Source organism: Gekko japonicus, unplaced genomic scaffold, assembly GCF_001447785.1.
Source record: "Gekko japonicus isolate JY-2015 unplaced genomic scaffold, Gekko_japonicus_V1.1 scaffold299, whole genome shotgun sequence".
Taxonomy (NCBI): domain Eukaryota; kingdom Metazoa; phylum Chordata; class Lepidosauria; order Squamata; family Gekkonidae; genus Gekko; species Gekko japonicus.
The window spans coordinates 1118750-1143059 of record NW_015170896.1 but is presented as its reverse complement, the minus strand read 5'-3'; the positions used below and the strand labels follow the sequence as shown (position 1 = coordinate 1143059).

Genomic DNA, 24310 nt, shown 5'->3' with positions numbered 1-24310 from the left:
GTGGCCTTATGACACACTTCCGGTGATGTCAAGGGGGGTGGCCTTATGACACACTTCCGGTGATGTCAGGGGGCGTGGCATATGCTAATGAGTTATGCTAATGAGTTCCCCTAGCTCTTTTTCTACGAAACGACCCCTGTCAGTAGCTATTACTGACCGTCACCAACTCCCCCGAGTTCTTTAAGCACAGCAAATTCTGGAAACTGGATGGATCCGTTTTAAACTTTATGTTGGTCTTTGGCTGTATTCGGACATTACTGCAAACAAGTTTGTTCATAAGGGGCACAAACACAGCTGGGTTTCTATTTCTTTGCTCTCACATCTTGATTTAGGAAACCCAGAATCAAAGCGCAGTTCACCCTGACTTCCACATTGGCACTTGGGCAAATTTGGGAGTTGGTTGCCTATCCTCTTTCACCCCCTCCCCAAACCAGGTTTCTGAACTGGGGTTAAGCAGAGGTATATAATCTCAGATGGCAGGGAACAAAAGCCAGTTTTGTCTAGGCACCTTCAGGTTCCTCAAGCACAGAAAGCCTTCAATTGTGCACTGCACACCTGGGGAGGAAAGGCGTTCCCAAACTGCCAGAAGCTACATTCATACCCATCAGATGAAGCTGTCAATCATGATGCCTGACCACAGCCACTGGTGGGATGGCTCCAGAGGCCAACAGGAAGCAAAAGACTGGTGGGGTCAAAGTCTGTTTTGTCTCCTGCCCAGCCGGAGCCTTTTCCATGCAGAGAACTTGGGGAAAGAGAGCGCTACCTAGCTACATGCCAGGCAGGCGTCAGAAAAATATTTGTGGCCCTTAATGGTCCATTTACATATGCTAGTTACGCAACGCTTTTCTCATATTGTTGCAGCAATCTTCACATACTTTAGCTCTTTCCCAACAGTTCTCTTACAGACATCGATATCATGTGCCCATAAACACGCACGCCCCAAAGGAGGAGTCACCCTACTCCAGCAGGCACATTGCTGTCAAGCATCCCTACAGGAATGAGGGCGGAGCATCCATCAGGCTAAGGAGCTCCAAGCAGGGACTCCGTCCTTGTTCAATTCCATTGCAGGGACGGGCCCAATCAATAGAAAGAGATGGTATCTGTGCACATGACAGCCCCAGGCTTACGCTCACTTTCACTTGCTTATTTTTGTCAGCTTTGTTAGGCTTAGCCATCCCAGTCTTATTGTGGCTCAGAGCCACTGAGCCATACCATGGTTCCCAGAAATCTCCTCAGGGAGGGGGGCTCCCTTCCCTACTATGACCACATTGGTGAGATGCAGGGAAGGGAGTAAGTAATACAAAAGATCAAACTGTGCATGAATAATGAGATGTGATACATCACAGTAATTGGTCTTATGTACATAGACAAAGAAATAGATGCTGTGTATTATTCAGTACTGGAGCTGGGTGGTTTTGGTGTGACCTTTGAGGAAGGAAGGTGATACGGCAACTTGAAGCTAGTGAGGCTGTGTAGCTATTACACAAGCGATAAGACAGGGATTTTTGTGACGTGGAATTATAAACATCTATATTTGGACGTCTCCATGTTTTGAGGAATCTGACTTGGACTATTTCTGAAGGTGTATTAACAGGGCTGTTTTTTGTACTCGGACCATGTACTTCTGAGTTTCTGATTACTGTATTGTATTTCTGAAAAACTATTTATATAGGTTTAGATTATTATACTCAGTGATTGTTGAATATATTTTTCATTATTTATGCACGGTTTGATCGCTTGTATCTTTTGTAAATCTTCCCCTTCCCCTGAAGAGAGAAAGGTGGGGTGGGCCTCAATTACCACAGCAGTGAGGGGAAAGTGGATGGCTGCAGAATGAAAAATCTGGGCCCACATGCAAAAGAGATCTTGGGGTAAGGGTGGACTGTAAACTAAATACGAGCAGTCAGTGTGATGCGGTGGCAAAAAAGGCAAATTCAGTCTTGGGTTGTAGTAAAAGGGCCATAGCATCGAAATCGTAGGTCATAGCCCCTCTGTATACTGCCATGGTCAGGCTGCACTTGGAGTACTGAGTGCGGTTCTGAAGGCCTCACTTCATAAAGCAGTGATGGCGAACCTTTTAGAGACCGAGCGCCCAAACTGCGACCGAAAACCCACTTATTTATCGCAAAGTGCCAACACGGCAATTTAACCTGAATGCTGAGGTTTTACTTTAGAAAAAACAACTCATACATTAACTTAAGATGATCCAAACAAAGTAAGGAAAGCAATCCCAAATGCTTTCATTTACTTAAAATTATTTGGCAGAGAATTCGACACTTTAATGATGGTCTGGGCCTGGCTGGGGCGATGGCACGCATGCCCACAGAGAGGGCTCTGAGTGCCACCTCTGGCCCCCGTGCCATGGGTTCGCCACCACTGTCATAAAGGATGTGGACAAAACCGAGAGGGTGCAGAAGAGAGCAACCAGGATGGTCAGGCGTCTGGAGACTGAGCCCTACGAGGAAAGGCTGAGGGCCTTGGGAATGTTTAATTTGGAGAACAGGAGATTGAGGGGGGACATGATTGCTCTCTTTAGGTATTTGAAAGGATGTCATTTGGAGGAGGGCAAGGAGCTGTTCCAGTTGGCAGCAGAGGATAGGACCCGAAGCAACGGGTTTAAATTACATGCAGAAAGGGATCGGCTGGATATTAGGAAAAACGTTTTCATGGTCAGAGTGGTTCAAAGGTGGAATCAGCTGCCTAGGGAGGTGGTGAGCCCCCCTTCACTGACAGCTTTCAAGAAGAGGCTGGGCGAATATTTGTCAGAGATGCTCTAGGCTGATCTTGCATTGGGCGGGGGGTGGGACTAGATGGTCGGTATGGCCCCTTCCAGCTCTATGATTCTATAACATCCTCAGCCCCAGCCGAATAACCAAGACATTATAGCTTCTAGCTGAAGGAGACAACAAAATGTTAAAGGGAAATTTTTTTAAAAGGAGATAGCAACAATCCTTTTTTAAAAAGAGCCACCACAGAAGGAAAGAGAGAAACTAATAGGAAACCATGAAGAAAAGGACACCAAGTGTGCATGGGGAGAGGGGGTTGTGTCACAACAGCTTTATTAAATAAAAAAAGACTCAAGTCGTCTCAAAGATCACAGCCAAATTTCAGCTCTTTTTCATCTCTCCTTTTTAGAAAGGTGCAACACTGCAATTCCATGATACAGCAGCCGAAGTCAGGCGAGGAGGGAGGGGGCACAGCAGTGAACACTGAATAGCAACGTTCATGCCTCCCACCCTCCACTAAATTCCCTCAGAAGCATCCAGGATCGGAGGTCAATTCAGGGGATGGTGTTCAGCTCCTCACTTCATTCCACCCCACCCCCATTCCCTCTTAAAGGGCCTCCCTCATTAGAGCCCCCTTCCCAGGCTCCCTCAGAGGCTTATTCGACTTAGGTAGGAGGGACAGAGAGCTCTGATGAGCAAAAGGGGCGGGGAATTTCTAAGTAAGCTCCTCCCATCATTCTCGACGTCTGCCCTTCCTCAGGTCTCAGCTACGTATTATGGAAAAATGAGGCGACAGAATTCTGAGGTGTCAAAATGGGCTGTACCACTTCAGACTGCGGGGGGGGGGGGGGGAGGCACATTTTTAATTCCTTCCCAAACTTGCACTCCGTGAATAGCCGGACTTCACTTCCTTCCTGTCCCAGTATTCTACTGGATCTCAACTTCAGGATGCTGCTGGGTCTGAGGAGGTTCTGCTTGGTTCTGTGGAGCAGCATGTTCCGGCGCTCCAGGGTGTGAATCAGGTGGGACTGTCTGGTCTGCAAAGAGAAGACAAGAGATTGTGGCTGCTGCTGTACTATGGTTCTAGTATTCACATTCACTCAATCAGACTCAGAATCTCTACTCTGCCCCTAAACGTGGCCAGGCCTATATCCCGGGGGGGGGCACTTGGGGGCAATGCCCCCACAGATGAGCACTGCCCCCCTCAGACAAAAAAAATCACAAGAAAATCCAGAAAAAAAATTTTTTTTTAATTTTTTTTTAATGTAAGATGTGTGTGGGTGTTCCAAAATGACCCCAGGCACAGCCAGGGAAGTTTCAGTCTCGTTTTTCCCCCCCTGGCCAAAAAATAAACCATTTTTTACAAAAACAAAATAAAATAAAATAGCAACAAATAAAATAAAATTGCGAAATGCAAAATTGAGAGAGCTGGAGATCCCACCCCCCAGCTTACACAGAAAAGCAGCCTGGAATTGAGTCTCTCCAATCGAAAGGACTGGAGGACTAGAGGTTGCACTGCAGCCGGAGCTGCTTCTTCTGCTGCTGCAAGAGGAGCAGCAGGTGCAGGTGCAGGTGCAGGTGGGGTGCCCCCCCAGATTTCCCCATGCCCCACCAACCAAAATTTTCTATCGACTCCCCTAAATATGGCGCTTAAATTGCTATAGGAGTCCCCAATGTGGTGCCCATGGGTGCCATGGTAAGTAACCTCCAGCACCTTTTCCGGCGCCCACCAAGCACTTTTAGGAAGTGGGTGGGGCCAGATAGGGCTTTTGCCCAGCAAGGCTTCTGACCAGTTGTGCAGATTTTTTAAAGTGTTGCTTTGGCAGCAGCTCCCACCACAGCACAAGGATCTGCACTGTGTTCCTGGAGTGGCAATCCTTTTGTGGCTGGCTCTGCCTCCAGTGGCGGGCATTTTGTCGCTGCGCCCACCGCACTGTGTCAGAATCCCAAAGGTGCCCACAGGCTCAAAAAGGTTGGGAGCCCCTGCTACAGAAAATCCATCTTGGCACCTGTGCAAGTAGGACCAAGGTGCCTGCGGTGCTTTCTAAGATGTCAACAAATCGCACTGCCCACATGGTCAGGTGCTAAACCCTCCCAGGAATACTCGGCCGCCCAACTCCTTTCCCATGTAAGGAGACGAACTCCATCCAGAGAATCCAGGGAGTTTCTGGCTCTCACCTGCTGGGGCTGCGTGGGGAGGCTGCGCCTGAAACTTCAGCTCACCTCCCGGTCCTGCCGGGTGTCCTTGCTCAGCCTGTGGCTGAGATTTCCTCTGTTCCATTTGGAGCACAGCCTGCAAGAAGCATACAGTTAAATAGGTTCTCTCTCACTCCCGCACATCTAAAACGGTAGTAAATCTGACCAGCCAGCTCTCTCCCTCTCCCCCTTTCCATCCACCTAATGCAGCAGCATCTTAGGATTCTGCATCAAGCCCTCTTTGAGAGGCTGTAGCACAATGCCAGAGCACCTGCTTAACATGCAGGTGGCTCCAGTTTCAATCCCTGGCATCTCTGCTTAAGAGAGCTGCAGGGAAATACTACTGTTTCGTTGGGGGGGGGGGTTGCTTGCGATACTACTCAACAGCTGCCAATCAGAAAGGGCAATATTGAGTTATATGGGCCAATGGTAAGGCACCTTTACATGTCTGGTGGTGGGAAGTGCCGTCAAGGCACAGCTGACTTATAGCGAATCTGTAGGGTTTTCAAGGCAAGATATGCACAGAGGTGCTTCGCTCGCCATTGCCTGCCTCCGCGTCACAACGCGGGAATTCCTTGGAGGTCTCCCATCCAAATACCACCCAGGGACGACCCTGCTTTGCTTCCGAGATATGACCAGATCAGGCTAGCCTGGTCTGTCCAGGTCAGGGTTTTTGTGTGCCTATCCATTAACAATTTTTTTGTTGTTTCTTGTGCCTGGCAAGCCTCACACATATATTATCTGTAAGAGTCAAAAGGCAAGACGCTGCCAAAGAACTGACATGTTAGGCTACATCAATTAATATCCAGAAGTGCCTGCCTATAAAAAGATCACCAGGAACTTATTTATGGGCTTCGCCAATCCACGAAACTCCACTGCCACCACCCTTCTCAGGAGAACCAGGTGTCCAAGAGTAAAAGCACACCAAATGCTTTCTTTCCTACACACACAACTAGAAGAGAGTGTACTCTCCGATGCTCCCTACCTGTTGGTACTCCTTCTTTTGAGCATCCAGCTGCACCTGCCGCTGTATAAGTTCATCGTGCTGCCGACGGAGCTGCTCTGCACGCCGGCCTAGCTCCGCCTCCTGGGCTACTAACTCCACCTCAAAGCGCTGAAGCTCCGCCTCGGAATAGACCTGCGTTTCTTCCACCGTCTGGATGGAGGAGGAGGAGGAGACAGAAAAGGAGCTGGATGGGCCATGGGCCCAGTTATTCCAGCAGGCTTACCCGCCCCTATGCTTCTTCCGCATGCATGTCCATCAATGTTTCCTCTGGTATTTCATCCCAGTTGCCAATTGCCAGATTCATAGCACATATTTCTAACTGAACGCTCAAATGGAAATGCAACAGCTAAACAGACATGTTAACTGGTAAGCAGCGTCGAACTTTCAACTCATCTTCTCTCAGAAAGTGGATTTCTGCTAACTTAGCTATTTTTCTTCAAAAGTTTTATTTCTAGATTAAAAGGGACCCCCCCACACCCCCCACAAGCACTAGAAGGTACCAGCGGTTTGGGCATTAGAAACTCCAGAATGTTTTCATAAGGCCCAAGTCCTGAATCCTCATATTAACATTAACCCATCATTTACTTGGGATACTGTGATTTACCCTTGAACCAGGGTGAATTACACAAGAACTCCTGTACTGTAGTGGAGAAGTCAGATCAGGGTAAAAAAAATTGCCCAGAGGCAGAAACATGCACTTTAATCCCCAGTCATATAATATTTAAGTCAAATCTCCTGCCGCAAGAGAATTAGCTTGACCACAAACTAAGCACTGCATACACACCCAACCTCTGGTCTCCAAGTAAGACGCTCTCTTCTCTAATGACTCACAGAAGTGACGGAGAAAGCATGCCAGTAGCGGTGGGTAGTTTGTTTTAACCCTGCGGCTAAAATTAGGAGCTTGCTGCAGGACTCGAGCAGGGAACCAGCTGCTACTAGCAATGCACCCTCTCTGCCCTTGAACCATGCCTCTGCGCCCCTCACACACCTTCCATCCATCGGCTTCGTTAAATTCCTTCTTCTGTGTCGATTTCAGAAACTCATCCAGGTTCACTAGCCTGTCCCGGTTTAGATCCACCTGCAAGAAAGAGAAGTCGTGTGATGCCCTCGCCTTCAAGAGGCTCCTTCCAGTTCCCAGCATCTACTCGTGTCTGATGAAGGAAGTTTGGACTCTCGAAAGCTTCTACTCTGAAACTCTTTGTTGGTCTCTAAAGTGCTACCGGACTCGAATTGAGCTGTCCCTTCTTTCAGACTTCTTTCCTGGAAAGTCTATCAGAGTTTAAGATTCCAGGACCGAAACGGGAATCACAGTTCTCCAACCTTCACCAGCAGTCCTTTGAAGAAGGGCAGCGTTGTCTCCTACACAGTGCAGAGAGAGACCCTGAAGGCTCCTCCGGGCAGAGGCAAGATTGGAGCCCAGTACAAAGCACCCCTTCAGTCACCACCCCTCAAAAGCAAACACACAGCCCCACCTGTATCCACCCCTCCTCACCGGACCGTGCAAAGAGACACCGCCCTGTTCCCCCACTCCACCACTCCTCTTTGCTCACATTTTTCATAACGTGTTCGCGCATGCGCAGCCGCTCTTCTTCCATTTCTAGCATGTCATCTTCCTCGTTACGGGGATCGTATACTTTCTCCAGCTGCAAGGTGGGGAGGAGGACAGGGGGTCAGATCCCAAGACATACAGTCAGGGGTCATTTCCTGCAGGAGCGCACAGGAGCGGAGCTCCGGCAGTAAAGAGCCCAGGGGGCAGGCACATGCAACAAGCCCCACCCCTTGCTCTCAGCAGCCCTCAGTCAGAGCAAGAAGCAGCCAGTTAAGTTGCAGAGCTCCCCCCAAGCCCCCCGGTCCAAAACAGTCCAGTGGCACCTTTAAGGCCAAGTTTTATTCAGGTACAAGCTCTCCCTCCTCTGTGAAGACAGATCTGCACATCCCCCCCCCCCCAATAGCTAGCAATCCAAAACAGTCCAGTGGAACCTGAGCGGTGGGTGTTGCCTTCTGGCACACTTCCAGTGATGTCAGGGGGCGCGGCATATGCAAATGAGTTATGCTAATGAGCTCCTGCACCTCTTTTTCTATGAAATGACCCCTGCATATAGTCATTCCCTTTCTCCAGTCCATAGTAAAGGCAGAGGGCTAAAAGTGGTGCTTTTGGGAAGCAAAAGCCCATTCTCGGCTTGAGGCAAGCCACTCTTTTAAAGCAAATGGTGATTCGCGGCTTGAGGGAAAAGATGATCGGGGGGGGGGGGGAGAAACACCCCGGTTCAAAACTACTAGCTACCAGTGTTCCCTCTAAGCTGAGTTGCTGTGAACTAGCTCACAGTTTTTTTAGCCTCTAGCTCACAGATTTTTCTCTTAGTTCAGGAAGGATGGCTCCAGAGCTGACTAATTTATGCAGTCGCCAAATCGGTTGCTCACAACTTTAATGCCAGTAGCTCACAAAGTAGAATTTTGCTCACAGGACTCCATAACTTAGCGGGAACATTGCTAGCTACCAGGGCTTAATCCCGGCTTGCAGAAGGAAAGCCATCTCCAGTGACCCCACGCGCTGGCATTTTGTATGTCGCTGGTGACTGGAGTTGGTTTGAAATCAAGATTCCCGCCTCTGCTCAAGAATGGAGGGGAGTACGTGAGTCTGGCAAGAAGCCGAATTTGTGCACATTCAGGCTTAACGTGATGTCTGAATGAGGCCAAACATGCCCTGTTGCACCAAGGGCCTGTGTCTCACACTGCACCACGCCAGAGCGCAGGGAGCTCTTGTACACCTGAAGTCTCCTCAACACAAAAGATTCCCTCCACACTGGAAGTTAGCCCACTATGAAGAGTTATAGTCATTTTAAAAGTTTATACCCCGCCTTTCTGCCCTCATGAGGGCCACCAAGGTGGCTAACAATATAAAACACGTATAACAAAAGCACATTTTAAAATGATTAAAATCACTCCCCCCCCCCACACACATCATTAAAACAAATTAAAAACAGAGTTAAAATATGAACGAAGACATAAAAATGGTAATTAAAACATTGGCCAGGAGGGAGGGATCACTGAGGGAATGTCAAATGAAACAAAAAGGTCTTCACCCATTGGCAGAAGATGGCAACAGATCAATCTCCCTGGGGAGAAAGTTCCAGAGCTTTGATGCCATGACTGAGAAGGCTTTGTTGGTCATGACACCGGCCTCCTCCTTGCCAATTTTCTCCTGTAGTGTTTTGTACGGAAGAGCACTTAAACGTGTGAGGGAAAACTTGGCCAAGAACTCACCTCCTTGGTGAAAAGAGCCTCTAATTCCTGCTCGTCTAAGACCCCATCGCTGTTGGTATCTGGAAGTGGGAGGGGAAATAGAAGGAGAGAAACTGAGTTACAGGAACAGCCATGAACACCTCAGGTGACTTTAGACGAGCTGCTGGCTCTCTGTGCCTCAGTTCCCCAATTTTCAACAGGGGAATAACAACAATGGCCTCCGTACTGTGATTGTTTTAAGGACCAGACCATGTAAGGGATGAACTTTACAGGCAAAGCCTTTTTATGGCCAATGTCAAATACGTATTATTGAGGAAAGATGTCTGGAGGCAGCAACAAACAAAATTTTCCTTTCTCTGACCAGTAGATGGAGATGCAGGCCCATCTTCCATTTCTTGTACACCTAAAGTCCCTCAGCCTCAGAACAGGATTCAGAGTCGTGAGGTGGAGCCAGGCAATGGGAAGCCACCTCTGAACCTCTCTGGCCTTGAAAGCCCCACCAGAGGTCAATATAAGTCAGCTGTGAGCCAAACCCCTACTCCCAACACACACACAATTAAGTCCCCCATCTGCAGGCTCAAAGGAAAATTTAACAAAAAACAGACTTCTAAATAACTTCCCTGATATCCCATATATCATAAGCCTTGAAGAGTTCCTCTCAGGGAAGCCGGAGTAGCATAGCGGTTAGATGTTGTGGGAGGACTGCCAAGAGCTGTGTTCAAATCCCAGCTCAGCCATGGAGTTCGCTCTGTTTCCTTGGGCTGGCCACACTCTCTCAGCCTAACCTACCTCACAGGGTTTCAGGGCTCTTTTTGTAGAAAAAACCCAGCAGGAACTCATTAGCATAATAGGCCACACCCAACAGCAGAAATTCATTTGCATATTAGGCCACACCCCTGCCAGCACAGCTCATTAGCACATTAGGACGCACCCCCATGTTACCAGAAGTGTGGTTATCCAGCCACACCCACCTTTTGCTTCTTATTCTGTTTACCTTGTTTGTGGTCAAAACCCAGGGCTTTTTTTGTAGCAGGAACTCCTTTGCATGTTAGGCCACACATCCCTAATGTAGCCGATCCTAATGAATTTCTGCTGTTGGGTGTGGTCTATTATGCTAATGAGTTCCTGCTGGGTGTGGCCAACTTGGGAGCCAGCCGGAACTCCGTTCCTGTGTGTTCCTGCCCACAAATAGCCCTGGTTGTTGTGCAGATTATACACAAGAGGGGGAGAGCGTCTTTGCCACCCTGAGCGTCTCAGAGGAAAGAACAGTTGGCTAAAATACATTAGCTAGAATACATTAGCAAACACCCCCCCTCCCCGCGCGCAAATTACCGTGCAAGTTGAAGAAGGTCTTGGGATTGAACTCATTGGGATCTAAGCCATCTGTCTCCTGCCAGACTTCCTTGAGTTGATCTTGGCTTCCCTGCGTGGGATTATACATCAGGTGGTCAAGGCACACTGAAAGAATTTGCCACATTCCCACAGAGGCATCTGAAATTAAAAGCAAGCAAACAGAGGTGCCTCCCTACCGGGGCATTGACTTTGGGGTGCTCCTTGTGCTTCTTCTTGAGCTCCTCGAAACGCGCCTCCTCCTCCCGGCGCTTCTCCTCATCCAGAGACTTCAGATACTCCCGGCGCTCGTGCTCCTTCATCATCTCGTAGCGCTTGAACTCGTTGTGGTGGTCTGCATCAAAGTTCTCCAGGTGCTTGGTAGCCTGGGAGGGGGAGAGAAAGACCCCAGGTCATCGGGGGTCTCAGTGCTCCCACATCTTCTGGTCCAGGCTACACGTTCCTGTTCCCCTCCCCCAAAGAATCCTTTTTTTATATATATAACTGCCCCCAAAGGGGCAGGGTTTTATTACATTTTTCACATAACATACACAAACAATCATAACATATACATACATACTAACGTACAAACAGATACATGGAGGTTATTTTCATTTTTACCAATATTTATACTGACGCCTGTTCCACCTTAATAACAATTTCTCATGAACTGTGTAAGCAACTTTTCTGTCTCTATCATCCTAACAGGTTTATATTTCATTTAGTAAACTCTTAGTCTGTCTCTTGCAAGCTTGCCTACATATGTTTATCAAACCAGTTGTAGAACCGTGACCAAATATTCTGGAATGTCGAATCTGTTGCACCTTTTATCAATAAAGTCAATTTATCCAATTCCGCAGCCTCCAAGATTTTGTTTACAAGTTCTTGTTTTGTTGGCATCTCCGGTAATTTCCAATATTTTGCATAGAGAATTCTAGCCGCCGTAGTTAGAAAAACAATCAAATAGCGATCATCTTTGTTAGAATTATCAGGTAGAATATTCAACAACAAAGCCTCTGGTGTAAATGGCACTACAGTACCTAGTACCTTTTGCAAGATTTCGTGTACCATTCCCCAATATTTCTTAGATTTTTCGCAATGCCACCACATGTGGTAAAATGAGCCAACCTTATTTTCACATTTCCAACAGTTATTAGGACATTTCGGGTCAATTTTAGCTAACCTTTCAGGTGTTACATACCATCTATAAAACATTTTATATACGTTTTCTTTATACTGAATAGCATTCGTAATCCTAATATTTTTCTTCCATATTTGATCCCACTGCTCTAATTTAATAGTATGCCCAATATTCTGCCCCCATTGAATCATATTCCCTTTTACTATTTCATCCACCATTAAATCATCAAGTAACAACACATAAAGTCTTCGTAAAAGCTTCTAATCCATACCCCCCCAAAGAATCCTGAAGACGCAACACCTCTGATCACTGCCTGCCTGCCCCATTCCAGTGCACTCCTGTGCCCCAGCCTGGTGGAATCAGTTCCCACTGGAGATCAGGGCCCTGTGGGACCTTCTATCATTCCACAGGGCCTGCAAAATGGAGCTGTTCCACCAGGCCTTCGGTTGAAGCGGTGGGCGTCTACCTCAGTTGGCCTCCCTGCTTTAGTTCCCAACCTGCTGAAAGGGCCCATCTGATTCCACCTTGTGGCCCCATCAGATTTATATTGCTGCTACCAGTTTTATTGTTTATTCTTTTTATGATTTTAATGTGATTTTACTGTAATGAGTCTTTGACTCGATTTGTTGCAATCCGCCCTGAGCCCGTTTGGGGAGGGCGGAATAAAAAACCCCCGGAAACTAAACAAAATCAATAAATATAAAAGTGGCGCAGAAGGGAACACTCCACCAAGTATGACTGCCCTCGTCGCAGAGGCAGGAACAGCTGCTCTGAGCAAGACCCCTGCCTGCTGTGCAACTCTTACATATCTATCTATCTATCAGCTCAAGCTGCAAGAAGACCAGACTAAAAGACCATCTAGTCCAGCATGCAGATGACCCGCAGACGCCAAAAAGCAGGGCTAGGAAGCAACAACTTCCTGTACTATCTCCCCCAGGGATGCCATCTTCCAGGTAGGACCTGGGGATCCCCCAGAATTACAGCTCATCTCCAGACTACAGAGATCAGTTCCTCTGGAGGAAACAGATGCTTTGGAGGGTGGGCTCTGCTGTGGCATTGTGCCCCACTGAGGTCTCTGTCCTCCCCAGGATCCATCCCCCAAATCTCCAGGAGTTTCCCAACCTGGATCTGGCAACCCTAACCCCATCCCCAGCTGGTAGCCAAAGGCGACCCGGCGACCCTATCCCCTCCATCTGATATTCAGCAGCCTATTAACTTTGAACCGGGAGGTTCCATTGAGCTAATGTCGATAGACGTATCCCTGCCTTCAGTTTTCTAACCCTTTTCAAAGTGGTCTAAGCTAGCTGCCCCCATCGCTAAAACTCCCAGAGTTGCTGTGAGAATGAAACAGAGAAGGGGAGAAGTGAGGGTGCAACCTTGAGGGAAGGCAGACTAAACGTACATTAGCTATTAGTGGCTGAAGTCAAAGCTGGAGGGTTTCTTCTTGAGCTCCTCGAAACGCGTCTCCTCCTCCCGGCCCTTCCCCTCCACGAGCTTCCCCTCATAAAGGGAACTTTCCTCCAATCTGCACCTCTAGCCACTTTCTCCGTACCACACATCATTTTATAAAGACCGCTACTGTGTCTCCTTTAACCAGACTTTCTTCACGAACGGAGAAGCTCCAAATGCTTCAGCCTTCCCTCCTGTTTGCTCAAAAGGGATGCGCAACAACTTCCTCCCAAACGAAGGTGCATCGGAGGTCTGCTTGGGTTCAGGCGGCACTGTCCCAGTTGACCTCAGCAGTGCTGCCCCCACCCTTTCATCCGCCCATCAGAATGTGTTTTTTCAAGAATGGAGTGACTTTAAAATATATTTGGAAAAGAACTGGGATGTGAAACAAAATTTAATATGTTTAGAGCAATACTAAGCCAAATGATGTTATCTTAAGATTATAATGATAAGAAAATGATATAACTGACGATGTAAAGTAATGTGGAGTGGGGGGGGGAAGCATTGCGGGAAGCCACTGGAGAGAGGGGAGGAAAAGGGAATGGGGTAGACAATGGAAAGGATGAAATGGTTTATTTCTATATGTTGAATTCCTAAGGAAAAATAAAATTTGTTTACCAAAAAAAAGAAGAATAATAATCTGGATGGGTGTTCAGATTCAGAACGTGCTGTGCTTATCCAAGGCCAGCCACAAGAAACAGACAAAGCACAAGCAGACAAAGTGGGTCAGGACACGCTCTGCTTTGTAGATTAGCAGCAGCACAGGGGGGGGGGGGATACAGGGAGACACTGTTGCCTCCCAGATGAAAATATACGTGAGAACCACAGTGCAACCCTATGCAGAAATACTCCAGCCTAGGCCTATTAAAATCAATGGACCTAGAACAAGAGTCACTCTGCAGAGGACTGGACTGGATCCTTACAACATGCAGTACCCTGAAATACTCTAGAGAATCTCTTCCTCCACGGCTGCACCCCCAGGAACAGAAAAGGGGCAGAAATGGAATACTAGGGACGTCAACCAAGTAGAGACATCACTCTGCCAACAAAAGTCCGTATGGTCAAAGCAATGGTATTCCCAGTAGTCATGTATGGCTGCGAGAGTTGGACTATAAGGAAGGCCGAGCGCCAAAGAATAGATTCTTTTGAACTATGGTGCTGGAGAAGACTCTTGAGAGTCCCTTGGACTGCAAGGAGAAAAAAAACAGTCAATCCTAAAAGAAATCAACCCTGACTGTTCCCTGGAAGGCCAGATAATGAAACTGAAGCTCAAATACTTTGGCCACCAAATGAGAAGGGAGCACTCCCTGGAGAAGACCCTGATGCTGGGAAAGATTGAAGGTCAAAGAAGACGGGGACGGCAAAGGATGAGATGGTTAGACAGTGTCATAGATGCAACGAACATGAAATTGAGCAAACTTCAGAGGATAGCGGAAGACAGGAGGGCCTGGCGGGAGCTGGTCCATGGTGTCGCGAAGAGTCGGACTCAACTGTGCGACTGAACAACAACAACAACCAAGTTATTCCCCGGTAAAGTTGCCAGCTGATCAACCAGCATGTGTAGCTGTGCCTTTTTAAATACCAGCTTGATAACATTCACCCGCAGGCTGCAAGAAGCATCCCCAGCTATTGCTTCCAATCACGCTGCACAGCTGCAGAGGCCGGGTGACAAGCTGGCAATCCTATCAGCAGCAGGAACCGCGGACATCCTCATGCAAGATTTGGAATTCTGCACTCAGCACAATCCCATTTTTCTGAAGTCACAGAAACAAACCCCACCACCTTCAAGGTGTTGTAAATGTGCTGAATGGAGGGGTGGGAGCAAGGGCAGGATGTCAGGGCGTTTCTGAAGACCCAGAAGTGCATTTTAGCCACGTGAAACAGGATGCTATTTGGACTTCCAAGGCAAGAAGCAAGTCAGCAATAGACAAAAACAGCCCAGTTGACTTTCTGTTTTGAAAGAAATGAAGCAAAGAGGATGAGACATACAGTCTGAATGAGCAGCTCCAAGTCTCGGGCTTCGAAGGTGTGTTGGTTTTGAGGGTCCAGATGCTCAAACTGCTTCAGTAAAGTCCGGTGATCGATCTGGACGTCTGCGAACAAAAGAGACGGGGAAACTAGTTACAGATACAATTCTGCATCTGTAATTTAAGCAGGCTACACAGGACAAGTTTATCAACAGTGACACCAACAGCAATCTCAGTCTGCCCTCTGAACTCACCTTGTTCCATGGTGGCATCCATCTTGGCCTTCAAAAGCATCCGAAGCCGGGACACTTCCTGGCGCTTCAGTTCATCTAGTTTGGTGCGGACGTGGTGGCTGACAAAATCCAGCTCTTTGCTGAGTTTCCCACTCTGAAAGACAGAAGAGAAAGAGCAAAAGATAGAAATTATTCTCAGTCCACAATGTTCCCTATGAGCTTTGCTTGAAACTAACCAGTCCCCATATAAGTACCAGCAAGAAGAGTCCCATATCAAAGATCCAGTGCATCCACTTCTACTGCAAAAATCCACATGCAGGAAATGCTGCATTTTGCTATTTAACCAAATCCTCGCTTATACCACCAGATCCTACACAGCAATTTGAATATCCCAGATCACCTTGATGTCCTCTGCGTTTGCCGCTTGGAGCTTCTCTCGGAAGTGCCCGTCTGTTTCCAGCACATTGATGACTTCCTGCAGGTAGCGGTGGTAAAACAGGCCTGTGTCCTGCGTGAAAAACAAAGGAGCCAGGAGTCAGGCTAACTGGGGAGGGGCCTTCACTCAGTGATACTGCAGCCAGCAGGTCCCAGGTTGAATCTCTGGCACATCTAGATGAAAAGATCTCAGGTACCAGGTGCTTGGAAAGACTTTTCTCAGCCTGAGAAACAGGAGAGCTACTGCCAACCAATGGCTAAAGGTTTTTATGGGCCCTGGACTTACGGTCTTCTCCATCACAGTTCCTTTCTCTCCAGCCTCCCCCACACCCACTGTGAAAGAGACTGGAGCATGAGTCATGCTGGATGGCCTTTTTAGTCCAACAGCACCAGCAGATCTAAAAACAGCAGAAAAGAGTCGGGGCTCTTCTGCTTCTAAGTGCCCCTCCTGCAAGGAACAGAAGTTCACTCAGAAGCCCCTGGCAACTTCACAAGCTCTGAGATCAACTTCCTGTTTCCTTTCTGGAATAATATTTGTGGGAGGCAGTAAAACACAGGATTCTCTTGATCTCTGCTTCTTCCACAGCTGCCCAGCCAACCCCCAACACGGTCTCCCCCACTGGGATAGAGATCTGGCTTGGCAGGTTCCCCTCTTAAGGTATGTTCATTGACCTCACTATCTACTCAAGAACTTAGCACCCCCACTTTTCCAAATGTGTCTGGAAGGTCTCCAATTTAGTCAATTTAAGTCCCAATGCTCCAGGATAATTTGTATGAGGAGAGGATCAGGGGACCCTGCAAAAAACTGTGATGTGGGGACCAAAATAGCCCATGACAGAGCTGGTCCTGGATCTTGGTGCTACCAAGGAGACATCATCTTAGTCATGTGTTTTCCCTGTCTGAGCATGCAGAATGAGGAGGCGTTCTGCACAGCTAGGGAAGTACATCAGTTGTTCCAAACTTTGCCTTGCTTCCTGTATTTCTGTTTCTGTCCAACCAACCAAGTCTTCAGCAGTGTAGGACAGAGGCAAGAAAAGCTGCACCAGCAAATATCAGGCTACTTTTAAAACTTGTCAATCCAGCCACTAACAGACTTCCCTAGCATGCGCAAAAGCATCTGAAAGCTGCTTTTGCAGAGAGTGGAGAACCTAGCACTTACCGCTGGGTCTGGGGGAGGTTCCGCCTCTTGCTTCTCCTTGGGCCGTTCAATGGGCACACAGGTTGCCAGTCCCAGAAGGGCAGCACTTACAAGCCACGTTAGATGCATTGCTGTGTGCGCGCGTCACCTGCAATAAGAATGTAAGAGCTGAGAAAGAGTTCCATTGCTGCTGGAACAGACTTGCCCTTGGAGAGGCCTCCAACTAATGATGAGGCCATGCATACACAGCAGAATAAGACAGCACAACAGACTAACAGCAGATGAGAGATCACACCTTTACCACTTCCATGTATAAAGGAACATTTCTTTCTAAGAAGACTGGCACAGAAGGAAGGAGACTGGGCTAGAAGCTCACCCTAATGCAGTAGATGCTTACTTGCATTCTTTTCATTTGTTTAGAGTCCAGTGGCACCTTTAAGACCAACAAAGTTTTATTCAAGGTATGAGCTTTCGTGTGCACGCACACTTTTTCAAATACAATGGAACGGAAGGTAAGGTTCACAACTTATAGGCAGGGGCTGAATGGCAAATTAACATGTAACATGATGAAGATGTGCCAAGACAAAACTAAATAACAAGCTAAGGTTATAAGGTCAACAGTTGTAAAGCAATAAATCTGTCAAAATAGCAGATAAATGTGTAAAGGTATCTTCTCTAGTTGTGGGAAGTAAACTGATACTCTCCATTCTCTCCTCTCAGGTGTGGCAGTCACTTAACAGCATTTTTTTTTCTTTTTTGAGGTGGATGCAGCAAAACACCCCAATCTTCCTTGCATTACTTTCAATATTCTAATATACTATTCTGAAAAAGAAATACACTAAAATACAGAGGATGTATAGTCCTTCTTGTTGAGAATACATATGTGAGGACTGAATGAGTTACCATATGTAATAAGATAAGAAACCAATATCCCTGTTGAGTCCTGGGGAGGTTTTTGTTCCAAATGTAGTAATAACTTGAAATCCAGCAATTTCCCTCTCTATTCTGTTCATGAAGTTCCTTTGTAATAAAGCAGCTACTTTGAGGTCACCCCTTGAATGTCCTAGAAGGTTGAAGTGTTCTCCTACAGATTGCTCAGGCTTGTGATTCCTGATGTCAGATTTGTGTCCATTTATCCTCTGGCGCAGGGTTTGTCCTATGTAGAGGACCGAAGGGCATTGCTGACATTTATATTAACAATGCCCTACAGTCCTCTGCTATAGAAGCTCACTGGAGAACCCTGGGTCAGTCCTCTCTCAACTTAACATACCTCATAGGGTTGTTATTGTGAGGATAACGGAGAGGAGAACGTCATATGGGTCTCCATGGTGCAAATATGGGCATAAATACACATGCAAAACAGCTTCTCTTCATCAGAATGTTTGCTACCCGGCTTCTGTAGAAGGCATACAAGAGGCCACAGAAAATGAGGACGGAAAAAACCAGTGGGGCAGTGTTCCCTCTAAGCTGTGTGAGTTAGCTCACAGTTTTTTAGCCTCCAGCTCACACGTTTTTGTCTTAGCTCAGGAAGGATGGCTTTGGAGATCTAATTTATGCCGTAGCCAAACCACTTGCTCACAACTTTAATGCCAAGAGCTCACAAAGTAGAATTTTTGCTCACAAGACTCCACAGCTTAGAGGGAACATTGCAGTGGGGTAACGTCAGCAGTGTATGCCCTGTCACTGAAATTCTGTGGACAGCGTGAGCTCTGACATTCAAGGCAGAAACAGGACAGTGGAAGAAAAGGCTCTCCCACGTTACCATAAAAATATACTGGCACCACCTCTACAGAAAGCAAAAATCTAACCCCACAAGGCAGGCAAAGCTTCCCACCAAAACGGCTCAAATCCAGAGTCCAGAGGCTCCTCGGAGGAAGTGCCGAGGGGCTCCTCTCCCATTAGCCGGTCCCCGGGAATTACAAGGCCGGGCTTCCAGATCAGAGCGGACCTTGAGCCCCTGCAGGTATCATTTCGCAAACCCAATCGCATTCCTACAGGCCCCAGGACAGCCTTGAAACAGGAGGGATGACAGCACAGAGCTTTATTCTCCTAGAAGTCTTATTCCCCCCTAGGGCTAGGGATGGCTTATCGGTGAACAAAAACTGCACTTTGCCCATGTTCAAAAAACCCTTCCTCCCCTTCACTACAGCCACAAGACTGTGCCATGACACAGCAAATAAATCCAGAGGCTTAGCCGTGAAAGTAACGCCAGCTACCGGGGCCAACCCACGCTGTCTTCCCGATTTACCTTGATTCAGTAGGAACGCGAATATTCCCCTACCTTCGCGACCCCGCAGAACACTTCCTCTTGTTAAGCCCCGCCCCTATATCTGCATATTGAGCCCCGCCCCTTTCCTCCCGCTTATGGACTTCGACACCTCTCGTGTCACGTCCGGCGCTTCTTGCTGCGTCACGGCGTATTTTGCATAGGAGGCCGCGCGGGAAAGGGGAGGAACGCCTCCTTTTCCAGATTTTTCGCGTAGCCAATGGAGGAGTAGGTGGGTTGGTGGCAGTGTTTGTTGCCGCCCCCTAGCCTGTCTGGAATGTTGGAAGCCGCTACTGGCGTGCGTGCAGTAAATAAGAAAAGCATATTTCTGATTGGCAGCATGAGAAGAGTGCATTCTTCTTATAGAGGAGTCATATATTAGGGGAGTTTGCATGGGAGAAATTCAATAGAATGAGGCTGCAGACTGCAGAGGGCGACTTTGCTCCAAAGCGAAGGCAAAACAAAAGGCACACGATACTTTGTATTAAACTTCTTCACCCAAAGAGTGATTAACACTTGGAATTCACTGCCACAGGAAGTGGTGGCGGCTACAAGCATGGACGGCTTCAAAAGGAAATTAGATAAGCATATGGAGCAGAGGTCCATCAGTAGCTATTAGCCACAAGGTATAGATAGGGGCTCTGGGGCAAGTGATGCTCTGTCTTCTTGGTGCTAGGGGGGGTCAACAGTGGGAGGGCTTCTAATGTCCTGGCCCCACGGGTGGACCTCCTGATGGCACTGGTATTTCTGGCCACTGTGTGAGATAGAGTGTTGGACTGGATTGGCCTGATCCAACATTGGCGTCTCTTATGTTCTTATGTTTCATTGGGGTTGGTCTTCATAAAAGGCGTTATATGGATTAATAAACTGGATTTCTTAATATATAAAAGGTTTTACGTGGCTTTTTAGAAATTCAGTAATAGATTTCTTAACACTGGGGGTGCAAAGATAATAGAATTCATTGTATATAGAAACAACGCTTTTAAAGGGGGGGGGGATAATTTGGATAGGTGCAGTCTTCAAAACTCAAATTTCCCTAACGCAGCAAGACCTTATGATTGCTTTGTCTGTGCAAATGAAGTCTGTATCTTGCAAACATTGCAAAAGATGGTAAACAGATGCGAGAAATACCAGCTTAAGCAGGATGTGGGAGTTTAATATATAGAGCACCCCAAAGAAAAGTACCATTGAGTTGCTTCATAAGGCACATGATTGAAAACTGGGCCCATTTCTGGAGGGAAAAGTGTGGAAATGTGTTTTAAGATACAATAACATTTAAATATGTTTTAATATAATACTTTGTATTTGCATAGTATTCTCAATGTTCAGGGCACATCTTTAAAATATTTACATGTTGTCTCTCCCTTCTCTATAAGAACATAAAAGAAGCCAATGTTGGATAAGACCAATGGCCCAACCACTCCCACACTCTGTCACACTGGCCATAAATACCAGGTGCCATCAGGAGGTCCACCAGTGGGACCAGGACACTATAAGCCCTCCCACTGTTGCCCCCCCCCAGCACCAAGAATAAAGAGCATCATTTGTCCCAGACTGAGAGTTCCTATCTATACCTTGTGGCCAGGGGTCATTTCATGGAAAAAGAGGTGCAGGAGCTCATTAGCATAACTCATTTGCATATGCCACACACCCTGACATTGCCGGAAGTGTGTCAGAAGGCAACACCTGTTTTGGATTGCTAGCTATTGGGGGGGGGGACATGCAGATCTATCCTCGCAGAGGAGGGAGAGCTTGTACCTGAATAAAACTTGATCTTAAAGGTGCCACTGGACTGTTTTGGACCGGGGGCTCTGCAGCTTACCCGCCTGCTTCTTGCTCTGACTGAGGGCTGCTGGGAGCAGGGGGTGGGGCTTGTTGCATGTGCCCGCCCCCTGAGCTCTTTACTGCCGGAGCTCCGCTTCTGTGCGCTCCTGCAGGAAATGACCCCTGCTTGTGGCTAATAGCCACTGATGGACCTCTGCTCCATATGTTTATCTAATTCTCTGACATCCTAGACAGCTTCACTTGTATTAACTTGCTACAACAGCCCTAGAAGGTGGGCCTCTATCATTATCCCAATATTGTGGGGAGGAGTTAGAGAGAACAGTTTGCTTGAGTTTGTAGCAGAGGCAAGGTTTGAACCAGGGATCTTCCACATTACAATATATCCTCATAACCAAAGGTCATTTCGGGGGGGAACGTGGGGGATCGCAGTTCCCCCGGGTGAGGTACGAGGGGCGGGGCACCTGGCGAAGCCCCTCCCCCTGCTTCCGGCCGCCCCGCTTCCGGCCCTCATTCAGCCAGGAGGAGGCAGGAGAAGAGGGAGGATAAGTTGCTTCCTCCCTGCCTCTCCCCACCCCTGCCTGGGGCCAGGGAGGGCCTTCGCGGGGCTTCCTTGCACTCCCACCGGCCTTGCAGGTCCACCGCCGGGCCCCTCATGGGGCTCAGCAGTGGAGCTGCAAGGCCGGCGGCGGCGGCTGGGACCGTTGGGGGTGGGGTGTGTGGCTTTATGACACACTTCCGGGGATGTCAGGGGGTGTGGCATATGCTAATGAGTTATGCTAATGAGTTCCCCTAGCCCTTTTTCTACGAAACGACCCCTGCTCATAACCAATATGCTATAGCAACTGATATTTGAGACTCCCTCCAGTTAGGAACCCTTCTCACATAAAAGGCAGGGACATGAATGTGTAGTCAGTGGCTGTGGGATAGGTAGGACAAGCAAGAGTATGGAGTATGGAAACTCAACCCAAGAAGGGTAAAGATGAAACATTTCCCTGCTGCCCAGTTAAGGTAGAGTCCCTGTGTCACATTCCTCAACCCACTTGAACCACCTACGTGGTATCAGAACTGGTGTTCTCAAGACAGAAGGGCCCCTGCGCATCCCATTGTTCGTACATTCTGGAATGGAATGCTTTTTATGCTTTGTGGTTCAACACTGCCATGGTTTAACTATTGTCCATTCAGAAAGGCTTCTCTTTTGAGCACCAAAGGATTTAGGATTTTTGGGCAGTTGCAGGGAGCTGTTTTTGTGATGTCGTGTTTTTTAAAAAAGAATTCCAGACTTTTCTCCTCCAGTTGATCCGCCAACCTCCTCTCCTGAGGGGAATTTGCTCTTTGCCCGCAGCAATGCTGTCCGAGGTACTGTGGTGTCCTTGCAAAGCCTGACTGGGCTGCCCAAAACAGACCTAAACACTGGCAATACAGTGGATTCCTAGAGAGGACAGAGCGCACATGCTCTCCCAAAGAGAAAAGAGAATGAGATAAATAGGTTTGCCAGCTCTGGGTTGGGAAATACCTGGAGATTTGGGGGGGGGGTGGAGCCTGAGGAGGGCGGGGTTTGGAGAGGGGAGAGACTTCAATGGGGTGTGATGACATAGAGTCCACCTTCCACGGTGGCCATTGCCGCCGGGGAAACTGACCTCTGTTGCCTGGAGTGGAGATCAGTTGAAATCCCAGGCGATCTTCAGCCATCACCTGGAGGTTGGCAACACAAGAGAGAAAGGAAAATGTGTCCTGTGGATTTTTAGTTCACTGTTTTATTTATGGGGAGGGAGGGAGATGATTATGTGGGGCCAAACCACAAGGAGGATTGAGAAAGGGGGTAGGGGGGCGATTTGTTCCTCCATTTTTCTCCACTAGAAATCGAGGTCACCTAGTAAAATTGGGTGGCTGTTAGCTATGGATTATAGAAAAGGAATTCTTGGACACAACACAACATGAACTTAAGGGAATTCATACACGGACCTTTAAACACACAACTTGTTAAGTGCCTCAATGTCCACATTTCCCACATTCACTCAGGGTTATCAGGTCCCCCTTGGCCACCAGCAAGGGATGGGGGCATAGGGTTGCCAGATCCAGGTTCAGACAGGGACCTCAGTGGGGTAAAATGCCCTACAGTCCACCCTCCAAAGCATCTGATTTCTCCAAGGGATCCCTTGGCATCCCTAACTCCTGCACATGCACAAACAGCAAGTTGCTTCCTGCACAACTGAATCACGTGCATATTCTCATTTGCAAGCCTACCAATTTATGTGTGTGTTCACCAAAGTACACTTTCCCACTTGGTCACCGGCAGGTGCAAATACATGCCAGGTGCTCAACATGGCGAATAGCTGTTCTCAGGCCCACTCCCAAGGCCCTGTACACAACGCAGCTTTCAGAGCAGAGTCTTAAGATGGGCAAAGCTGATTAAGGCAAGAGACAAGCTGATGCTTTTGGAGGTGGGGGAGGAGGAAGCCCTGCATTGCCTTCCGCTTGTCTTCGCTGACGGTAGTGTGAAGGCACCAGCCGAACTGGAGAGGAAAAGCCAGATCCAGCCTTATACTTGCTGTTCTTGGAGGGCCTAGAACTCCTGGGTTCCCTGGGAAGAGGGTGAGTAATAAAGGAGGGAGGGAAACCAAGAAACTTTGGATTCTCAGAGGTCAGAATCTGGTTTTCTCATAACTGATTGTGAGCTGCCCTGGTGTCTTGTAGCAAAAAAAGCAAGGATATCAGCATCTTGAACAAAGTATGCATTTTAAAAATGATTGTTGAAAGAATGAAGTGCCTTTGGCCACCTGAAGTCTCAGCAAGGGGAGTTTGGCTTGAGTGATTTGTGGCAAGGGAAAGGGAAAGCAAGAAATGCCTGGTTTCCTCAGGGGGGAGAATTTGATCTGACGGTGCTGTTCCCTACAGAAGTGTAGAATCAGAATTAATACAGACAGATCCATTAGGCCTCCTTTCCCTTCTCTCTTCTGCTTGCCAGATGCAGTCGGATCCTATTCCGGTGGCACCGTCTCCAAGACCTGATGTGTAAGTTTGGGGGCTGCTGTGGTGTGCATTTGTGCATGCGTTTGTGTGCACGCGCGTGTCTGCGAGCTCTCTTTCTTAATCCCTGGTGAGCTAATTCTGTCAGGTCCATCCTGGAAGAATAAGAAATGCCAAGAGGAGGCCTTCGTGCTTTTAATCCACGCCTTGAGGTCAATGGCATTGAAGAACTCACTTGCAAGGCCGCCGTCAGAAGACACCTCTTTTGCTACAGCCTTCACCCGTTGAGAAAAAATAACAGTTTAGCAGTTGTGGCTTGCCCCCAGAAGGAACAAGTGTAGATTTGTAGCAGGCAGCACAGAGAGGTTCTTCTTGCAACTTTGTTCTTATGAGAAGGACACACCTAAGTGAAGACCAGTCTGATGTGTC

At 47.9% G+C, this 24310-nt stretch overlaps 1 protein-coding gene across 2 annotated transcripts; it reads right to left on the bottom strand.

Moving 5' to 3' along the window:
* Positions 1-3032: 3032 nt before the first annotated feature.
* Positions 3033-19206, bottom strand: NUCB1 (nucleobindin 1). Of its 2 annotated transcripts, none has more exons than XM_015418540.1 (13): positions 19145-19206; positions 16885-17011; positions 15691-15798; positions 15312-15444; positions 15080-15183; positions 10701-10886; positions 10504-10594; positions 9193-9251; positions 7479-7571; positions 6917-7006; positions 5908-6078; positions 4905-5019; positions 3033-3763 (listed from the first exon to the last, which is right to left on the bottom strand). In XM_015418540.1, exons 2-13 carry the CDS (start codon positions 16990-16992, stop codon positions 3654-3656), a joined length of 1368 nt encoding a protein of 455 aa, XP_015274026.1. In that variant the 5' UTR covers positions 16993-17011; positions 19145-19206; the 3' UTR covers positions 3033-3653. The 2 variants fall into 2 exon arrangements, with proteins under 2 accessions (XP_015274026.1, XP_015274025.1); XM_015418539.1 differs by having other exon boundaries at positions 19112-19188.
* Between the last annotated feature and the right edge of the window lie 5104 nt (positions 19207-24310).

Bases quoted from the DNA above. Each gene is read 5' to 3' on its own strand.
- NUCB1 (XM_015418540.1), bottom strand. From the start codon at position 16,992: ATGCATCTAACGTGGCTTGTAAGTGCTGCCCTTCTGGGACTGGCAACC. The intron at 15,445-15,690 runs GTGATCTGGGAT...TCTGTCTTTCAG, and splicing joins CAAACGCAGAGGACATCAAG to AGTGGGAAACTCAGCAAAGA. The intron at 10,595-10,700 runs GTAGGGAGGCAC...AATCCCACGCAG, and splicing joins ACCCCAAAGTCAATGCCCCG to GGAAGCCAAGATCAACTCAA.